This window comes from Cherax quadricarinatus, chromosome 88 (assembly GCF_038502225.1).
Source record: "Cherax quadricarinatus isolate ZL_2023a chromosome 88, ASM3850222v1, whole genome shotgun sequence".
Classification (NCBI taxonomy): domain Eukaryota; kingdom Metazoa; phylum Arthropoda; class Malacostraca; order Decapoda; family Parastacidae; genus Cherax; species Cherax quadricarinatus.
This window is the reverse complement of record NC_091379.1, coordinates 1,066,160-1,088,748: the sequence shown is the minus strand read 5'-3', so window position 1 is coordinate 1,088,748 and position 22,589 is coordinate 1,066,160. Positions and strand designations below refer to the sequence as shown.

Here is a 22,589-nt window from a genome sequence, read left to right as displayed (position 1 = left end):
TGATAAAGCTCCTGGAGAGCGAAACGTTGCCACAATAAATGTCACATTAGTTGCACTTGTGTCCTTTTACTTTACATATTGTCGGTAATTCTACCAACAACAACAATAATAATAATAATAATAATAATAATAATAATAATAATATCTTTATTTCTACAAGCACATGTACAAAGATCATAGCTGATATCAATGACATACTACTATATAGAAAGGCGCTTGCTATGCAGAACATTTCGGGCAAATTAGGTCAGTTTTGTCCCAGGATGCGACCCACACCAGTCCACTAACACCCAGGTACCAAATTTACTGCTAGGTGAACAGGGACAGTAGCTGTCTTAAGGAAACACATCCTAATGTTTACACCCGTACCGGGGATCGAACTCCGGACCTCAGCGTGTGAGCTGAGTGCGCTGGCAATAGTACTAATGGTGTGTTAATGGAGCTGAAAACCTATCTACTACACGAGGGTCATTAAGGCGTCATGTCACTTGGTCACCACCAGTCAAGAATACTTGAATACCACAAACAGTGATGTATAAATGGAAAATAGGAATTAATGAAGGGGATGCAAATAGCGTGCTAAAAATATCGAGCCAAGACAGGAGTCGCAGCAATGAATTTAAGTTGAAAAAAATTCAGATTCAGGAAGGATATAGGGAAGCACTGGTTTGGTAACAGAGTTGTGGATGAGTGGAACACACTCCCGAGTACAGTTATAGAGGCTAAAACGTTGTTGAAGATTGAGACACTTATGCAGCATATGGGAATCTTTATTCAGGAAACGTTTCGCCACACAGTGGCTTCATCAGTCCAATACAAAGAGGAAGGCGTAAGGAGAGGAGGAGAATAAGGTAATCAGTCCCTCAACCTAGAGTCGATGTGTTCAGTCCATCAATCTTGTAGAATGTACAGCATAGGGCCGTAGACGTGGCTTATATACTGTAGTGAGGTGAGGTGAAGCAGGTGGAGACGGGGTCATAGTGGTACCATCCACTAGTCGAAGTAGGTCTTCGTCCAAAGGTTGAACAAGTGTTGAAGAATTCTTTGTAACAAGATCCCATGATGCTGCAGTGTCTGACAGTTGTGATGAATGGTTTGAAAAACCGACAAGTTGAAGATTGAGACACTTATGCAGCATATGGGAATCTTTATTCAGGAAACGTTTCGCCACACAGTGGATTCATCAGTCCAATACAAAGAGGAAGGCGTAAGGAGAGGAGGAGAATGAGGTTATCAGTCCCTCAACCTAGAGTCGATGTGTTCAGTCCATCAATCTTGTAGAATGTACAGCATAGGGCCGTAGACGTGGCTTATATATAGTGAGGTGAGGTGAAGCAGGCGGAGGCGGGGTCATAGTGGTACCATCCACTAGTCGAAGTAGGTTTCGCCACTGTGTGGCGAAACGTTTCCTGAATAAAGATTCCCATATGCTGCATAAGTGTCTCAATCTTCAACTTGTCGGTTTTTCAAACCATTCATCACACACATGATATTGTTTATTTGGATTTTAGTAAAGCCTTCGATAGAGTACCTCACAAGAGACTCTTAAGAAAAGTGGCAGCTCATGGCAGCTCGTTTTTTGGTGGAATCTGATTGTATTTACTTATTTGCTCTTATCTGTTTGTGGTTGCAGGGGTCGATTCATAGCTCCTGGCCCCGCCTCTTAACTGGTCGCTACTGGGTCTTCTCCATGCTCCATGAGCTTTGTCAAACCTCGTCTTAAAACTATGTATAGTTCCTGCCTCCACTACGTCACTTTCCAGACAATTCCACTTACTGACAACTCTAACTGAAGTAATAATTCCTAACATCTCTTTGACTCATCTGGGTCTTCATCTTCTGTGTTTTTTGTGTCTCATCTCTGGAACATCCTGTCTCTGTCCACCTTGCCAGTTCCTCGCAGTATTTTGTCTGTCATTTTTATTTCTTTCCTAACCCTCCTGTCCTCTAGTGTCGCCAGGCCAATTTCCCTTAACCTTTCTTCGTAGGACATTCACCTTAGCTCTGGAACTAGTCTTGTTGCAAACCTTTGCACTTTCTCAAATTTCTTGAAGTGCTTGACCGGGTGTGGGTTACAAGCTGGCGCTGCATACTTCAGTATGGGCCTGATATACACGGTATACAGTGTCTTGAACGATTCCTTACTGAGGTGTCGGAACGCTATTCTTAGGTTTACCAGGCGCCCATATGCTGCAGCAGTTATCTGGTTGATGTGCGCTTCAAGAGATGTGTTTGGTATTATATTCACCCCGAGATCCTTTTCCTTTTGTGTGTGTGTGTGTGTACTCACCTATTTGTACTCACCTATTTGTGGTTGCAGGGGTCGAGTCACAGCTCCTGGCCCCGCCTCTTCGCTGATTGCTACTAGGTCCTCTCTCTCCCTGCCCCATGAGCTCTATCATACCTCGCCTTAAAACTATGTATGGTTCCTGCCTCCACCACATCACTTTCTAGGCTATTCCATGGCCTGACTACTCTATGACTGAAGAAATACTTCCTAACATCCCTTTGATTCATCTGAGTCTTCAACTTCCAATTGTGACCTCTTGTGTCTGTGTCCCATCTCTGGAACATCCCGTCTTTGTCCACCTCGTCTATTCCGCGCAGTATTTTATGGTCCTTGGACTACCTGGGAATCCCTTGTTTTTGGCTCATCTGACATCTGTCGTACCATGCACCTTGCCTTCCTTCCTGTTCAGATTTCTTTATTCATTGCATACCTCTTGTCCTTAGTGTCTCGGCTTTTGCAGTAACCTCTTGTGAGGAACTGTGTCAGGCCTTCTTGCAGTCCAAAATAGTCTGTTGCAACCCTTCTCTTTTCAATTCTGTCACCTTGTCACAAAACTCTAGTAGTTTGGCGCTCAGATTTTCCTTGGCTAAGTGCATGGTTGTGTGTGTGTGTGTGTGTACTCACTAATTGTACCACCTAATTGTGGTTGAGGGGTCGAGACTCCAGCCTGCCCCCCTTTCACTGGATGATCGTCACATTTCTTCTTCCTGAGCTTTGTCAATCCTCTTCTAAACTATGTATGGTTCCTGCCTCACCTTACTTCTACGTATTCCACTTGCTGACAACTCTATGACTGAGGAAATCTTCCTAACGTCCCTGTGTACTGTGCTCTTCAGCTTCCAGTCTGACCCCTTGTCCCTGTAACCTCTCTACGTTCCTATCTCCTGTCCACCTTTCTAGTTTCCATATCTGTATGTTACTGATCACTACTTCCTAACTTCCTCCAGTGTCTCAGTCTTCACTTCAACTTTCCTCTTGACTTCCGTGAGCTCTGGACAGCCTTTTGCAAACCTTTTCTCCATAACTTCTATGCGTCTTGACCCGTGCCTTCCGGCTAGTGCGTACTCCGTTGCCTCAACTTCACAGGATCCGTGTCTGAACATTCTTGTTGGTACCTGCACTTTCTGATTGCTGCAGGCGCCCGTATGCTGCAGGGTTATTTGGTTGATGTGTGACCTCCGGTGATGGCTCGTGTTTGTCACCAGGTCTTTACCCTGAGTGAGGTTCGTCTTGTCCCCTAGTTTCAGCGTCCGTATGCGTCTTACTTTGCCCAACTTCATGACTTTGCATTTGGTGGATTATCAGACTTTACCCGACCAGTGTCCAGCTCTCCAAACCTTTGTGTCCTGCCTCATCCTCGTCCTTTAACTTCTATCTTCATGCACTCATCTGGAACAGGGAAATTAGATTCCTGTTCTGCCATGTCGTTTACCTGCAATATCATTTAGCTGGCCAGACCTCCCTGTGGGATTCCCTCTCGTAACGCCCCACTGTGAACCTCTTGACACTCTGACTCTATCCTTCCGTTTGTCAGTATTCCAAACACCATTGCGTAGCTTCCTTTTGGAACCGATCCTCACGTCGCCTAATCCTTGGAACTGTGTCCAAAGCCTTCCTGCAGTTGGAAGACTAATCTACCAACCTCATCCTTTCTGTTATTGTTCCTTGTCTTAAAACTCCAGGAGGTTTGTACAATTCCGTCCATGAACCCATGCTGGTTTTCATTTATAATCTTGTTCCTTTCAGTTTCGACCACTCTCCTCCTATAATCTTCTCCATGACTTTGCACACAATACATGTGAGACACAGGTCTGTGGTTTAGTGCCTCTGTTCTGTTTCTTTGTGTAAATGTGGGTACATTAGCTGTTCTTTTGGTGTTGCCGTGTGTGTGTTGTGTGTGTGTGTGTGTCTGTGTCTCGTCTGTCTGTGTAGGTTGGTTGTTGTTGAAAGTGATAAAGTATGGTTAGAGTTAGACTTGATATTTATAAGTTAGAGTTACATTGATTAAATTTTTCTCTCTCTCTCTCTCTCTCTCTCTCTCTCTCTCTCTCTCTCTCTCTCTCTCTCTCTCTCTCTCTCTCTCTCTCTCTCTCTCACTCTCTCCTCTCTCTCTCTCTCTCTCTCTCTCTCTCTCTCTCTCTCTCTCTCTCTCTCTTACCGAAACTACTTCACTATGTTCTTTCTAACTCTAAACTTGTATATCATACAAACTTCTTGCAGTTCATTATCGTTCTGGATAGTTTTTATCCTAGTAATATATACCTGTTCTAAGCTACATTGGTGTTACTAGTTTCTGGCCTCCGGGTTCTTATCATACCTGGTCATAACACTGCGGGATCTGGCTGAGTAGAGAAGGTACTACGTACTTTGATGCAGAGTGTGTAGGCTCGAATCCTGCTGTGGACTGAGAGATAATGTTTGTAAAAAAAAAATCACCTGTTTGCGAATTGTTAATGATCTTTGCCATGTTAACCGCCCAGGGAGGTACTACCGTCCTGCCAAGTGAGTGTAAAACTGAATCCTGTAATTGCTTTACATGATGGTAGGATTGCTGGTGTCTTTTGTGTGTCTCATAAACATGCATGATTTTAGGTATGTCTTGCTACTTCTACTTACACTTAGGTCACACTACACATACATGTACAAGCATATATATACACACCCCTCTGGGTTTTCTTCTATTTTCTTACTAGTTCTTGTTCTTGTTTATTTACTCTTATCTCCATGGGGAAGTGGAACAGAATTCTTCCTCCGTAAGCCATGCGTGTTGTAAGAGGTGACTAAAATGCCGGGAGCAAGGGGCTAGTAACCCCTTCTCCTGTTATTATTATTATAATCAAGGGGGAAGCGCTAAACCCGGAGGATTATACAGCGCCTGGGGGGGATGTGGAAGGCATTCAGGCTTAATTCGAGGAACTGGAGCACAGATCCAATTCCCTAAATCAAGAGCCCCTCACCAACATCAAGGAACCTTCCTTGAGGGGCCCCTTCTCCTGTATATATTACTACAGTTAAAAAGATAAACTTTTGTTTTTCTTTTTGGACCACCCTACCTCGGTGGGATACGGCCGGTTTCTTGAAAGAATAATAATAATAATAATAATGTGTAAGTGGAATCATCTTTGATGCTAAGTAAGATCAGTAGTGAGATGTTGATGGAGAGTTGGATCCCTTGTGCCGTTACTCCCAACTGCTGCTGTCTGACAGTAACAACAGTAACAGCTGTAACGGAGACCAGATATGTTCAATGTGCACCTCAACTTTAGCACATATACACGCGTGTATACACACGCCCGCGCGTGTGAACATATAAGCACCCACATGCACGCCCAGAATGTGTACATTGTGTGGCTGAACTACCACACACGCACACATACATAAATACGTACTCCACAAAAAATCCGAATATCCAGGCAGTGTCGACACAGAAGGATCACTATATGCACCTATAATGTTCTTATATATGTATGTATATATATATATATATATATATATATATATATATATATATATATATATATATATATATATATATATATATATATATATAATATATATATATATATATATATATGTCGTGCCGAATAGGCAGAACTTGCCATCTTGGCTTAAATAGCAACGCTCATCTTGCCATATAGGGCAAGTGAAAATTTGTGTATGCAATAATTTCGCCAAAATCATTCTGAACCTAACGAAAAAAATATATTTCACTGTGTTTGTTTAGTATTAAATTATTGTAAACAAATCTAAAATATATTTAGTTGGGTTAGGCTAAAATAAATTGTTCTTGTTATAATAAGGTTATGTAAGTTTTCTAAGTTGTTTTTGGTGCAAAATTATAAATTTTTACATCAACATTAATGAAAAAAATATATCTTTAAACGTATAAGAGAAAATTTTAGAAAGGACTTAATTTTAAATGAGTTCTTGCTAATTGACCAGTTTTACATATTCGGCACGACATATATATATATATATATATATATATATATATATATATATATATATATATATATATATATATATATATATATATAATATATATATATGTATATATATATATATATATATATATATATATATATATATATATATATATATATATATATATATATATTATATATATGTCGTGCCGAATAGGCAGAACTTGCAGAACTTGCCATCTTGGCTTAAATAGCAACGCTCATCTTGCCATATAGGACAAGTGAAAATTTGTGTATGCAATAATTTCGCAAAATCATTCTGAACCTAACGAAAAAAATATATTTCACTGGGTTTGTTTAGTATTAAATTATTGTATACAAATCTAAAATATATTTAGTTGGGTTAGGCTAAAATAAATTGTTCTTGTTATAATAAGGTTAGGTAAGTTTTCTAACATTCTTTTGGTGCAAAATTAAAAAAAAATTACATTAACATTAATGAAAAAAATATATCTTTAAACGTATAAGAGAAAATTTCAGAAAGAACTTAATTTTAAATGAGTTATTGCTGATTGACCAGTTTTACATATATATATATATATATATATATATATATATATATATATATATATATATATATATATATATATATATATATATATATATATATATATATATATAAAACAGTTGGTTCTCTTACTGAGTTAATTCCTGGCAGGACAACGGTACGTGGCTGCTTGCAGCGCCATAACAACAGGCTACTAACGGCACACAACGGGAACACGAATAACAGACAGTGAAAATTCTGCCGTTTTGCTGAAAGCGGTTGTATATATATATATATATATATATATATATATATATATATATATATATATATATATATATATATATATATATATATATATATATATGTATATATGTATATATAAAGTCGGTTCCTGACCAGCCGGGCTGTGGCTCGTACGTTGGTTTGCGTGCAGCCAGCAGTAACAGCCTGGTTGATCAGGCTCTGATCCACCAGGAGGCCTGGTCACAGACCGGGCCGCGGGGGCGTTGACCCCCAGAACTCTCTCCAGGTAAACCATATATATATATATATATATATATATATATATATATATATATATATATATATATATATATATATTGTTTACCACCAGTACCACCATCACTACCACTATTGTTTACCACCAGTACCACCATCACTACCACTATTGTTTACCACCAGTACCACCATCACTACCACTATTGTTTACCACCAGTATCACCATCACTACCACTATTGTTTACCACCAGTACCACCATCACTACCACTATTGTTTACCACCAGTACCACCATCACTACCACTATTGTTTACCACCAGTACCACCATCACTACCACTATTGTTTACCACCAGTACCACCATCACTACCACTATTGTTTACCACCAGTACCACCATCACTACCACTATTGTTTACCACCAGTACCACCATCACTACCACTATTATTTACCACCACCACCATCAAACACTTACAGTTGCATATTCCGTTTCAGGTGGTGATGCGTTGGCGGCAGCTGCAGGTGGCGTTGCTGCAGGTGGTGATGCAGGTGGTGTTGATGGTGCTTCTTCCACTCACCATCACCACCACCACTCTAGCCTCTCCTCTAGCCTCGCCTAGCCTTCTCACACCATACTACCCAGGTAAGGATAGATAGGCAGAACTATCTACTTCATTCTAGATTAGGAACTATCGTGTATTATCTAGGTGGTTGAGGCAAGATTTGTAAAGCGGAAGGCCCTCTCCTCACCCTCCAATCCCTCCGGTCAATGCCTGCATTGAATATGGCAAAAAAAATTATATTTAATTTACAGACGAATTGGATTTGAATGGAAGACACGGGAGAGATATAGACAGAAAGAGAGGAAGGGAGGGACAGGGGATAGACAATGAAGGAGAGAGACCAAGGGATAGGGACAGAGAGAGAGAGAGACAAGGATAGGACAAGGACAGAGAGAGAGAGAGGACAAGGACTGAGAGAGAGAGAGAGAGGACAAGGACTGAGAGAGAGAGAGAGAGGACAAGGACTGAGAGAGAGAGAGGACAAGGACTGAGAGAGAGAGAGAGAGGACAAGGACTGAGAGAGAGAGAGAGAGGACAAGGACTGAGAGAGAGATGGGGTGATATGTTTGATTCATCAATCTCTCTCTCTCACCAGGTCAATACTTTCTATTTTGGGGGGAAATGCTTTTCTGTGCAATCTGCAACCGGAAATCCTTCACTGGGTGGGTGCTGATGCTGGTGAAAGTCTCGTGATCCGAGAAATTAGAGCTACCCTCCACCACCTTGGATCCACACTTGATTACCTCCCATTCCCCCGGCCACTATGGTTTTAACTCTTCCCCAAGAAAAATAACAATAACAATAATAATAATATTCAGTATTTTTATTATTAAAGTTCCCGCGTTTTTAAGTCTCCATGTTTTTAATTTCCCCCATTTTTTAAAGTTCTGCATTTTTAAGTTCACGCATTTTTTAGTTTTTCATTTTCTAAGTTTTTGAGTTTTTAAATTTCCCGCATTATTTTAAATTTCCCGCGTTATTTAAAATTTCCCGCGTTATTTTAAATTTCCCGCGTTATTTAAAATTTCCCGCGTTATTTAAAATTTCCCGCGTTATTTAAAATTTCCCGCATTTAAAATTTCCCGCGTTATTTAAAATTTCCCGCGTTATTTAAAATTTCCCGCATTTAAAATTACCCGCGTTATTTAAAATTTCCCGTTTTTTTAAATTTCCCGCCCATTTTTAGTTCCCGTTTTTTGTCAGGTCTGCGTTGTGAAAGTGAAATCACTCTAGGAAAGGAATAAGAACTGGCTTTCATCAGTTTTGTGAATCTCGGAGAAAGGCGCTGCATGTACTCACCTAGTTGAGGTTGCAGGGGTCGAGTCCTAGCTCCTGGCCCCGCCTCTTCACTGGTCGTTACTAGGTGACCCGGTGGCCTGGTGGCTAAAGCTCCCGCTTCACACACGGAGGGCCCGGGTTCGATTCCCGGCGGGTGGAAACATTTCGACACGTTTCCTTACACCTGTTGTCCTGTTCACCTAGCAGCAAATAGGTACCTGGGTGTTAGTCGACTGGTGTGAGTCGCATCCTGGGGGACAAGATTAAGGACCCCAATGGAAATAAGTTAGACAGTCCTCGATGACGCACTGACTTTCTTGGGTTATCCTGGGTGGCTAACCCTCCGGGGTTAAAAATCCGAACGAAATCTTATCTTATCTTATCTCTTACTAACGTCAGTGTGGTGCTGCAACGTGCAAGTCATGCCATGAAAGAATATATAGTTGGTAAACTATAGAAAAAAAGCGAGGGTAAACTTTGATAAGTGATGGATGGTAAATTATATTTAAAATATCAACGTTAAACTATAATAAAAGATCAATGGTAAACTCAAAAAGATCAGTAGGTAACTGTAATAAAATGTCGATGGGAAACTATGATAAAAGTTCGACGGTAAACTATAATAAAAAATCAGTGTTAAATAATAATGATAATAAGTGATTGAGGGTAAACTATAAAATAAGATCGATGGTAAATAATAATGATAATAAAATATGAGAGTAAAGTTAAAAAAAAAGGTTGATGGTAAATTACAGTAAAAGGTCAGTGACAGATGATAATAATAATAATAATAATAATAATAATAATAATAATAATAATAATAATAATAATAATCAGTGTGGATCGATACCATGCCTAACCCTTCTAGGGTAGGGTAGGTGCCTGAGTCCGAGATTTTAGCTCATAAGACTGTCATTCCCATTTGTCCCCTTGTGGCGGGGATGGCAGACCAGAGAGGCCTAGCTTGTGGCTAGGCCTGGGGACAGTTGGTCCCAAAGATGAGGAGGTACTTGTGCCTCCTCCCATGGGAGACTTAGGTCTCAGACACTCCCTAAAAGAGGGAGCCAAGGCCGGGCCACCACTTGGAAAAGGCCCGGGCCGGGAGAATACCGGCTAATATTTAACTAACTAACTAACTAATAATCAGTGTCATCTCACTGCAAGGTTCATTTTTTATTTGGCATTTGTGGAAAGGCTTCCTTCAACAGTGTTCTCTGTATACTGGTGAAGGGCTCTTGAGCGAAGGAATGGGAGTTACACTCGGACTGAACATGACCACTTCCCATTCCCCAGCATCAAATAAGTTTATTTAGGTACAGGTAAGTAAGTTAATTCAGGTATGGGTACACATAAATAGGGTCACATAAATTATCATACAAAGTAGCATATGTGTAGATGACCCAGGATAACTCAAGAAAAAAAGTATTGTATGACAGTTTTAGCGTTTCCCTTAGAGTTTAATAATTATGATAATTGTAAAATAATTATAAAAATATAATTCAATAATAGTAATATGATAGTATGATTATAACAGTTATTATACCATTATAATAATATAATTTTGAATTTCCCTTCTGCGTCATGAAGGAAATCGTGAGTGATGTCGTTTTCTATAAGTGTGTGGGTCAACACAGCAGCATCCCGTTTTTTATGAGACACTTGTTTTTGACCTATAACTTAGTCATTGAGGCCGTGGAGCGTAGAGGTGGGGTTTCACCTTCCATTGTTGCTGGAAGATGAGGGGGGGGGGCAGGAGGAGGGTAAACAAGAGACTAACGTAGGAGAGAGTGTTAGGAGGAGGAGAAAGCAAGGGAAAGGGAGAGAGTGAGGGGATAAAGAGGTAGGGAAAGAAAAGGGAAGTTGAGAAATGAGATGGAGGGACGTGGGGAAAGAGGATATTGATTAAAGGAAGTGTTTATTCGGTAGACGAGTTACACAAACACACACACGCACATGTAAACATCAACTGTGACACTCATTACAAACACTCAGGAATGTTAAGCCTCATTTTCACTTTCATTTCAAATATTTACGTTCCTCACGTCTCCCTCCCTCCCTCCCCTGTCCCTCGTATTTACCCCCTCACTCCTCCATATCCCTCCTCTCCCCCTCCACTTCCTTCCTCTCTCTCTCCCTTCAACATACCTCCTCTCCCCTCATCCTTACTCTTAACCACTCTCTTTCCCCTCCCTCTTGACCACTCCTCTTCCTCTTCACCCCTCTTCCTCCCTCCTAACCCCCTACTCTCCCTCATCAAACATTGGGCGTGTTTTCTTACACGTCTTGTCCTGTTCACCTAGCAGGCAAGCAGGTACCTGGGTATTAGTCATCTTACACTTGTTGTCCCGTTCACCTAGTAATCAAGTAGGTACCTGGGTGTTAGTGGACTTGTATGGGTGGCATCCTGGGGGACAAGAGTGAAGGGCCCCTCTACCCCTTTAAAAAATATGTTTATATGTATTTATAGCCATTTTATATCAAAGCCGAGAGGGTGGCGGTCTCTCTGTCTGTCTCTCTCTCTCTCTGTCTGTCTCTGTCTCTCTCTCTCTCTCTCTCTCTCTCTCTCTCTCTCTCTCTCTCTCTCTCTCTCTCTCTCTCTCTCTCTCTCTCTGTCTCTCTCTCTTTTTTTTTTTTTTTTTTTTTTTTTTTTTTTTACACAGGGTTTGACAAGGTTAAGGATCCCTAGCTTTATTGACAGCTATTTACAGGTTAAGGATTCCTAACTTTATTGGCAAGCTAAGAGCTGTTACCTAAATCAGCTCATTTGAAAGCATTTTTATTGTTATGAGACATACAAGTAGGGAACAGGATGAAGTTGGAGCCATCTGTGGGCCAGCATTTTCATTTGATCAACTGACTTTATCTCGTTGACATCATTATGCTGTACGAATGTGTTCCATACTCGAGTCATCCTTGGTATGTATGATCTCAGATGGAGTGATGTTCTGGAGAAGGGTACAGCCAGAGTGAAGTTGCTGCTTTCTGCCCGTCTTGTGGCATAAAAGCTTGTTTCACGCTGTCCTCGAAGTGGATCCAAGTGTGGTATTTTGACAATATTGGCCTTGTACATAACAGTAAGGCCACCCACATCCCTCCTATGTTGAAGGCTCTGCTGAAATGACAGATCTATCCAGGATGGGTCCAGGCGAGAGATGAGACGTCTTGCTCTGTTCTCTACTCTGTCAAGCAGTCGCAGATGAGAGGGGGGGGGGCAGGCAAACCAAGAAAGTGGAGCATACTCAAGGTGCGAGCGTACTTGTGCCTCGTACAGGATCTTGCAACCCCTACTGTCAAGCAGATGGGAGATACGGCGAAGTGCTGTAAGCTTCCTGGCTGCCTTGTTTGCAAGATTTACAACATGGTTCTCTCTCTCTCTCTCTCTCTCTCTCTCTCTCTCTCTCTCTCTCTCTCTCTCTCTCTCTCTCTCTCTGTACATACATATAAGCTTGAAAATAATACAAGAGTTTCCCATAATGTGTCTTGACCGCGATACAGGGATGACTATAATGTTCTGACAGGTAGCCATCAATGTCTGGTTGAATGCATGACTTTGGGAAACTGTTTTGTTGGTTTGAGAAGATTCTCAAAATTGCTGCTGCTCCCCCCCCCCCCCTCTCTCTCTCTCTTTTTTTTTTACACAGGGTTTGAAAAAGTTAAGGATCCCTAGCTTTATTGACAAGCTGTTTACAGGTTAAGGATTCCTAACTTTATTGGCAAGCTAAGAGCTGTTACCTACATCAGCTCATTTGAAAGCATTTTTATTGTTATGAGACATACAAGTAGGGAACAGGATGAAGTTGGAGCCAGCTGTGGGCCAGTATTTTCATTTGATCAACTGACTTTATCTCGTTGACATCATTATGCTGTACGAATGTGTTCCATACACGAGTCATCCTGGGTATATATGATCTCAGATGGAGTGATGTTCTGGAGAGTGAAGTTGCTGCTTTCTGGCCGTCTTGTGGCATAAAAGCTTGTTTCACGCTGTCCTCGAAGTGGATCCAAGTGTGGTATTTTGACAATATTGGCCTTGTACATAACAGTAAGGCCACCCACATCCCTCCTATGTTGAAGGCTCTGCTGAAATGACAGATCTATCCAGGATGGGTCCAGGCGAGAGATGAGACGTCTTGCTCTGTTCTCTACTCTGTCAAGCAGTCGCAGATGAGAGGGGGGGGGGCAGGCAAACCAAGAAAGTGGAGCATACTCAAGGTGTGAGCGTACTTGTGCCTCGTACAGGATCTTGCAACCCCTACTGTCAAGCAGATGCGAGATACGGCGAAGTGCTGTAAGCTTCCTGGCTGCCTTGTTTGCAAGATTTACAACATGGTTCTTCATGGTTAGTTTGGAGTCAAATTTCACCCCAAGGATATCAACTTCTTCTCCAGGTGCCAACATCCTCCCATTCATCCTTACTACTGCACCAGCATTACCATCATGGTGCCTAGAGACGATCATCATTTGCATTTTCTCAGGTGCAAATGTTACTTGCCATCTATTTCCCCAAGCTGATATAGCTCTCAGCTGGTGATTGATGTAGCTTAGAGCAGCTGGCATTTCTTCTCTTGGATAAGTGAATGTCAGTGTACAGTCGTCTGCATATGCATGTGATTCTGGGATGAGATGAAGAAGGTCGTTGAAGTAGACATTCCATAACAGTGGACCCAGCACGCTTCCTTGTGGAATGCTTGCCCCAATAGGATGCCTTGCTGATTCCGTTCCATTGAGGACTACACTTAGAGATCTACCATGAAGGTAATCACTGAGGAGACATAGCGTAGAGCCTGCAATTCCCAGTGCTTGAAGTTTTGCTAAGAGGCCCTGGTGCCACACCCGGTCGAAAGCGCCAGCAATGTCTCTCTCTCTCTCTCTCTCTCTCTCTCTCTCTCTCTCTCTCTCTCTCTCTCTCTCTCTCTCTTACTCAACTTTAACTAGTTTTCGTTAGGACTTTCTAAAAAATATTACTCTGGCGTAGGTACACCTGCGTAAGTGTGGCGTGGAAGCTAGGTCACTGGCTTAGCGTGAAGACAAGGCTGGGCGGTGTAGGTATGCAGGTGTGGGAATAGAACGCAGATGTACGTAGGTACACAGGTGTGGGAATAGTGCACAAGTCTGGAGATAGGAAGTAGGTGTCCCGTAGCTGAGTTGGTAGCGCACTCAACTCGCATATTGATGTCCGGGGTTCGATCCCCAGTATGGGTGGAAACATTAAGACGTATTTCGTTAAGACACCTGCTGTCCTTAATTACCTAGTAGTAAAATAGGTACCTGGGTGTTAGTCGACTGGTGTGGGTAGCATCCTGGGGACAATAATGACTTAATTTGCCCAAAATGCTCTGCATAACAGGGGACTTTCTATATAGTAGTATGTCAGCTATGGTCTGTATACCTTGTAGAAATAAAGACTATTATTATCGATACTCAGATGTGGGTGTAGGTACGCAGGTGTTGCGTATTCTAAGATGGTGCTAGCGTAAGTTGTGTACAGTGTCCTAGAAGATTCTTTGGTAAGGTTCCCGAAGGCTATCCTTAGATCTGCCATAGCATAGCCTGCCGAAAGCGCTCGGGTTTTGTGCTTTTCCAGCGATGTGCTCAGTGTGATGTATAATCTTAGATTTATAATTAGATCAAAGGTATATAATACCGACAAGCTGATGAATAAGACACATCCAGTACCTGGGTATCTATTTCTATGTGAGATGTTTCGACCCAAAGGGGAAACTGCAAGGAATGAATGGTTATATCTATGATCATAATTTTTCAAGGGGTGGACTGGTAAGCCAGCGGAAGGCCTCGGTCAGATGACCAAAGGCTCCAGTGGCGGGTCATCTGACTAAGATCCGCGTCAGGAAACACTTGTCCTGTTTCCTGACGACCTTACCTAACCTAATTGTAAGGAGCCAGTGAGGTATTAGTAGTAGAGAGGTGCAGGTGTAGTAGTAGTAGTGGTCACATCATAGTGGGTGGGGCCCACTAGTGAAAGTAGGTCAGGTTTGGTTGGTTGGTTGGTTGGTTCCGCCAATATTTTCCTCCGAGATCACACTCGAAAAAAATGAGCAACCGGCAATTATCGCGGCAAACTAACCTAATTTGGCTAAGAATGTCACCACTGATGGCGCGGTAAAAGTCACAGCGCGAGGCGTGACCTCTCACGCCTCAATGAGGACACATATTATTTTCCACAGTAAAATTGGGGTTTGGAAGTGTACTGACCTATTTATGGTTGCAGGGGTCGATTCATAGGCCCCGTCTCTTCTCTGGTCGTTATTAGATCCACTCTCTCTCCCTACTTCATAAAAGATTTATCGTACCTCTTCTTAATTGAAGCTATGTATGGATTATTTTATTATTAAAGATTCGCCGGTATTCTCCCGGCCCGGGCCTTTTCCAAGTGGTGGCCCGGCCTTGGCTCCCTCTCTAGGGAGTGTCTGAGACCTAAGTCTCCCATGGGAGGAGGCACAAGTACCCCCTCATCTTTGTGACCAACTGTCCCCAGGCCTAGCCACAAGCTAGGCCTCTCTGGTCTACCATCCCCGCCCTAAGGGGGCTAATGGGAATGACAGTCTTGTGAGCTACAAGCTCGGGCTCAGGCACCTACCCTGCCCTAGAAATGCTGGGCATGGTGTCGATGTATGTATGGATCCTGCCTCCACTGCATCACTCTCAAGATTGTTCCACTTCCTGACAACTCTATGATTGAAAAAATACTTCTAAACATCACTGTAACTCATCTGAGTCTTCAGCTTCCAGCAGTGACCCTTTATGTATGTGTTGGTGTATATTTTTCAGTGTTTTTGTACTCCTGGCTCTTCTCTGCTCGTAATTATGTCATTATATTTACATTCGATCCTCTTCCGTAGAACATTTATGCATATCGGAAATAGTCAGGGCTAAGTACTCAGCCTACGGGGACCCCCGCTTGTCATACTTGCCCAGCGTAGACTGACATTTCTGTGACTGGTCTATAACAGGTCTGTGACGGATTTGTGACTGCAACTAGACTGTTGGGTTTGTGACATGTCTGTAACAACTGTGTTATGAGTTTGTGACAGGTCTGTAACATGCCTGTGACAGGGTTGTATCTGGTGAGTAACAGGTCTGTGACAGGATGACACACGTAGCGGCTGATCATCACTGTCATCACGCTTCGAGGGAGGGAGAAAACAGAGAAGCCATCTTGTTAGTCACAGCTGTGTGCTCAAGCGTTCGTGTAGACACGTTGATGGATCCCTTTCACCCAACCACTATGACACGTCTCGCCTGTACCACCCCGCGTTCCTGTAAGACCCGAAGACGGATCACTTCACTAAACCGGTGTGACGTCAGGACACAATCGCGTTCGCGTAAAAGTAGTATTGGATCCTTTTACTAAGCAATTGTGACGTCATGTTCGATACAACCTCATTCGTGTAGCAATGATGGATCTATTTATTAATCCACTGTGACATATAACTGGATACAGCCTCGTTCGTGTAGCAGTGATGGATCTGTTTACTGACCCACTGTGACATCAGACTGGATACAACCTCGTTCGTGTATCAGGGTTCGATTCCCAGCCAGTTATATGTTCACCCATCAGTAAAATGGGTACCCGAAATGCTCAGCATAACAAGGGGCTTTCTATATAGTAGTATGTCATTGATGTCATCTAGGCCTGTATACCTTGTACATGTAGTAAATAAAGATATTATTATTATTATTATTATTATTATTATTATTATTATTATAACCACTGTACCCACCATGAAGCCTGGTCTCAGACCGGGCCGCGGGGGCGTTGACCCCCGAAACCCTCTCCAGGTATACTCCAGGTATACCCCCGCGTTCCTGATATAAAAAGTTAATTAAAACTTATAGGCTTAGGCATTTTGTTTATTCTAAATTTATGATTTAGAGCCCCATATATCCTAATGTTAATTTTAAAAAAGTTTGAAAAATCTGAACGTGGGATAAATTTTGATGCACTGGTAGAAACTTCGGGCTAGGATTTCATGAGGACAAATTATTGTCACATACATACAATACATTATGTAGATTTAACCTAGGATGGCCCGATAAAGCGAAACTGGTTTATTTCCATTGAAATGCCATTATTTCCAGAGAGAGAGAGAGAGAGAGAGAGAGAGAGAGAGAGAGAGAGAGAGAGAGAGAGAGAGAGAGAGAGAGAGAAAAGTTATTTCTTAACTGAAACTATTGAGAGAAAACGTTTTTTTTTTTTTTTCAATTTACGCGGAAGATGGGTAACTACCTTAATAATATACATGCATGAGTTGGTTTTCTTTAAATCCCATACATGATTTTAAACTTTTACAATGGTTTTTCCTATAGTATATGATGCAGAAATTGAACACAAGTACCTAATCACTGAGAATATCCAGCACCTTTAAGCCAGATATTAGTTTATCACTGACCTGACGATACCCAACAGTTAATCACTGACGATACCCAACAGTTAATCACTGACGATACCCAACAGTTAATCACTGACGATACCCAACACTTAAGCCGGAAAGAAAACAAAGGCAGCAATATGACTGGAACAATACACTGATAACCCTCACATAGGAGACCGAAACTTGTAACGATGTTTTGGTCCGACTTGACCATTAACTAATCGCCCAGAAGCGCGAAGGGGTCGTGATAATATATACTCCAGGAACGAAGTCCTGACACGCCCTCGACTGTACCCCAGCTGCCGGCTATATGATATTTGGACCACTCCCCAAGATTGAGAGAAGTGACCACGAAGACAGTGACACTGTCGAAAGTGTCCTAGTGACAGGAATTACTGACCATAAGTGTCCTGACACTACCGGGCACCCATCTGGACACTTTGCATAGGGTTGTTTTGGGTCCGGTGTATAATAATATTATCTTTATTTCTACAAGTACAATATATACAGGCCTAGCTGACATTAATGACATACTGCTATATAGAAAGCGGCTTGTTATGCTGAGCATTTCGGGCAAATTAGGTCAGTTTTGTCCCAGGATGTGACCCACACCAGTCCACTAACACCCAAGTGCCCATTTTATACTGATGGGTGAACAGGGATAGCAGGTGTCTTATGGAAACACGTCCTAATGTTTTCCAGCCGTACCGGAGGAAATTCGTACTCCGGACCTCAGTGTGTGAGCTGAGTACGATAGTGATCGAGCTACGGGACACCTGTGGTGTGAGTTATCTTAAACTCAACAGGCTCGTCTGCTACCTTCCCTACTCACACAGAGCTTGTAGGGAGTAGCAGAGGTGCTGTTGCAGCAGGAGTCAAGATTCCAGCTCTGGTGTCTAAGAACCAGTGTTCTCGCTGGTATGAGGCTCTCAACTCCCAAAAGTTCAGCCCCATTATAGCCAGAGCCCCATGTGACTCAGATTCTCTGGAGATCTCTCCGAGGAGAGAGGAGCTGAGCGCGAAGGGAATGGAGCCGGAATATATACACGAGGAGGAAGGGACGGGAGTAGTGTAACGAGAAGAGGGAGTAGTATGAAAGTGGTAATAGTAGAAAAAAATAGGGCAATACTGTTAGAGGTGGAAATAAGAAGGTAGTTGTGGTAGTAAAAAAAAAGGGGGTCAGAGGGTGGAGACTTAGCGAAGAGATAGCAGTAGTTGCAACCTCTTTTTAGGTTATATTTTATTAAATCTACAGAACTTACAACTCATTTTATAGATTGCAATTTTTGTATAGGTGTATAATAGTCTGTAAAATCACATGTAGTGAAGCTTAAAGAAAATATACATTTTATCCTAAATACGGTTAGTATCACAGTTTCAGTATGTAACGTAACTGGATTTAGAAGAATTGCGTATTTAAACGCTAAGTTACAACCCGGGGAGGACCTGAAGATCACAGTGGAAGCCACAATACTAGGTTTATTGACCCTCTCTGATTATTAATCAAAATACAGTGTATGCATTTTTGTTTATTTTTCCATCGTGTCGATATTTTATACATTTTATCTCCAAAATAAAATCTTTTTCCTTTAAAAATTCTTATATTCCAATAACTATTATATATACTATATAAAAATGCTAGTCATGGCATACCGAGACAGTGGCTTACGTGGAGTTTCCAGGTGCACATTTATTTTGTTTTTTTATGCCATGTGAGCACTACCCGTCAATTATAGGAATTACAGCGCTCAGGTACAGTGATTTTGAGTTCTGGCGTGCTACATGACGCCTCGCTCTGTTGCTTGTGTCTGCAGGAGTAGATGAGAAGCGTTTATCTGTGATGATGGAGAGGTTCACCTGACCCTCAAAATGGCAGCATCAGTTAAAGACCCATCAGCTTTTTCATTTTTAGTATTTCCTTTACCTGTTTGTAATCAAAAGACTTTTCTATGATGGATGTGTTAAGAATGAATGTTGTGGAAACACCCAAGAGGGAGGTAAACGTGACTTTGAGGAAATAATGACTACAGGAAGTATGGAACGCGTATTTCATGCCAAATTTGTGGATCTAGCGTCTATTTCACCCAATATTTGTGGATCTAGCGTCTATTTCGCACCAAATTTGTGGATCTAACGCCTATTTCGCACCAAATTTGCGTCTCAGAACAAATGCGCACTTAGGTAGCAGTTTTCAGTGACATCTGAAACACCAACTTGTGTGACAATTTTCTCACTGGCTAGTTTTAGGCCACAGAGGAGAGCAACACTGCGTATTGTGCTGCCTGGAGAATGTGGAACACTGAATTGAGAACTTTGATGGTGAAAACAAGTGTTTGTGTGTGTGTTTGTTTGGCAATGACTGGCATGTCCAGGTTAGTAGTGTTTACATGTGATGTGTATCAGCGTGTTTAATTGCATATTTGTAGTAACACACTAACTATTTGTAGCTACAAAGACCATTTAAGGAAGGAATACCTGGAGTTTACCTGGAGAGAGTTCCGGGGGTCAACGCCCCCGCGGCCCGGTCTGAGACCGGGTCCTATCTGGATGCTGGTGAAGGGTTCTTTATCCAAGTAATTGGAGCCACCCTCCCCTTTGAAGAAACATGATTATCTCCCATTTCTCAGGGCGCTGTGTGACCCATACGGATTTAGATCTACCAAATTACTAATAATAATAAAATTAGACACAATAGTAAAGTAGGGCTCGTGGCCTCCCATTTTAAGGGTTCAAAGAGACATGGAAAGAGGAAACAAGACATAGAGGAAAGAGAAACATTATTATTATTATTATTATTATTATTATTATTATTATTATTATTATTATTATTATTATTATTATTATTATTATTATTATGACGTTACACCTACACAAGTCTTAATAAGCCTCGTGTAGATAAAATAATAATTGTTTATATATGTACAGTGTACCGCATATATAGGGTTCACTAGCATGAATGGCATACTTATACAAAACCTCTGGTTATGTAGAACATTTCAGGCACCCTTAAAATTAACTTATTACAGAAAAATGATTTAACTAGGTTAGTTTACTAGAATGCTACATATAGTATATGCAATCGTTGTCACTGAATGTAACAACTTTGTTTAATGGTTTATAATATTTTGGGATTTTTTAATACCAATTTAGTCCAACATATATTGTGGATTTTGAGGCAGAACGTTATTTCTGGTCATTACGTATGTTACTGGTGTTACACTAGGCTTTTATATAATTTATCTAGGTAGAAATAGCCTCTTTTTTTTCTATGTGTTTTAAAACCACTTGTCGACTAAGGTATTCTCTACTTGTTTAATAATGTAAAATCTGTTGCTTCACCAGACTGGGCCGCGGGGGCGTTGACCCCCCTGAAACCCTCGCCAGGGTTTCCTCCAGTGGAAATGTACAACTTTATATAGGCACTCTTGTATGTAAGATAATTTAAAAGCTTCCAGCAACAACTATGTTTAAAGTCTACAACGTAGTATGGCTGTGTACACACTCCTCTTGCCTCTTGGAACAGTCAAGTCATATGCCACTAGGAAGATATCTCAATAAATGGAAGTTCTAATTCCATAATTTTTAAAGTGGTGGAGGGGTAAGCCAGTGGAAGGTTTCGGGGAGAAGACCAAAAGCTCCAGCTGCTGTGGGTCATCATATGACTAAGATCCACTTCAGGAAACACTTGTCCTGTTTCCTGACAAACCTTACCTAACCTAACCTAGGAAAAAATGCCGCCTCTTGTTTTTCATGAAATATAGCACTTCCTGTTTTCTGTTCTACTCTTCTTTCTTTCTCTTCATACATCTCTTCTTCTGTCCCTTCCCGTTCTCTGGGTGAAACATCTACCAGCCAATAATGGCGGGTGCACGTGTTCGGACACAGCATACACCCAGCGGGTGCAGCATATGTAAACAAGCTCATCCGAAGCATGTTCACCGGCATCGGCTTCTTCTTCAGTATTATCACACTAATTTTTTGTTTTTCATTTATCACTTAGAAAACACCACAAAAGAACGTCTCTATGGACGGAAATTTTCCATTATTATTATTATTATTATTATTATTATTATTATTATTATTATTATATTCTTTGAAGTTCAGATGGGCTTTTGCGGAGTTTTTGTAACAAATATATTCTTGGGAATGCGCTAAATTCGTAGGGTCATACATTGTCTGGAGATCGAACCCCTGTTCATTTGGTTGTGATCCACACACTGGTTTACAGGTACAAGTTAACTAATAAGAAGTACATGTGATTAAAAATTGGACAACAAATTCTCTGTTCTGTTCAGTGTATATACATGAGTGTGTATATCTTGATGTATATACATTGATGTATATCTGTATATATACACACCGATATATATTATATATATATATATATATATATATATATATATATATATATATATATATATATATATATACACACACACACACACACAGAGGTATGTTCCTCACCGTATATATACACCGAGAGGCTGATGTCTATCAGTGTATATATACTGAGATATATTTTTCCGATTGGGGTTTAGAAAGACACGTAAGCAAACACTACGACATATTAGAAAACATTTCGGTCCTGGGACCTTGAGAAGTGATCAGGGTCAGGGACCGAAACGTTTTCAATATATGTCCTAGTGTTTTCTCTTGTCATTCTAAACCAATTTGTTGGCATCTGTTATCAAGGTTTATACCAATTCTCATTGTATATACACCGAGAGATGTTTATCTGTGTATATACACCGAGAGGTGTATACATTAGAGTGTATATGCACTGCTTCTCTCAGTGTATATACAGCAACATATATTCCTCAGAATACTATATACAGAATGACAAAGCGTTATCAAATAACGTGAAGTGTAAGCAATGACAGCTCCCTCCTTCCCTCTCTCCCCCACTCTTCCTCCCTCTCTCCCCCACTCTTCCTCCTCCTCCTTTCTCTCCCTGTAATTTGAGGTCAGTCATCAAGTAACAGTACTCATCACCGCTGCTCTTAAAAAATAACTCATGACACATAACGACATAACACAGTGAATGAGACTCATTACATATTTATAATTGCATGTAATATGTCTAATATATATATATAT

The 22,589-nt window shown here is 41.2% G+C and overlaps 1 protein-coding gene across 1 annotated transcript in view; it reads left to right on the top strand.

Moving 5' to 3' along the window:
• Positions 1–22,589, top strand: part of LOC128698562 (serine protease filzig-like) — a 59,874-nt gene that overhangs the window by 7,138 nt on the left and 30,147 nt on the right. The window contains exon 2 of the mRNA XM_053790843.2: positions 7,754–7,901. Within this exon, the coding sequence (XP_053646818.2) occupies positions 7,754–7,901 (148 nt within the window). The remainder of the gene's footprint in view (positions 1–7,753; positions 7,902–22,589) is intronic.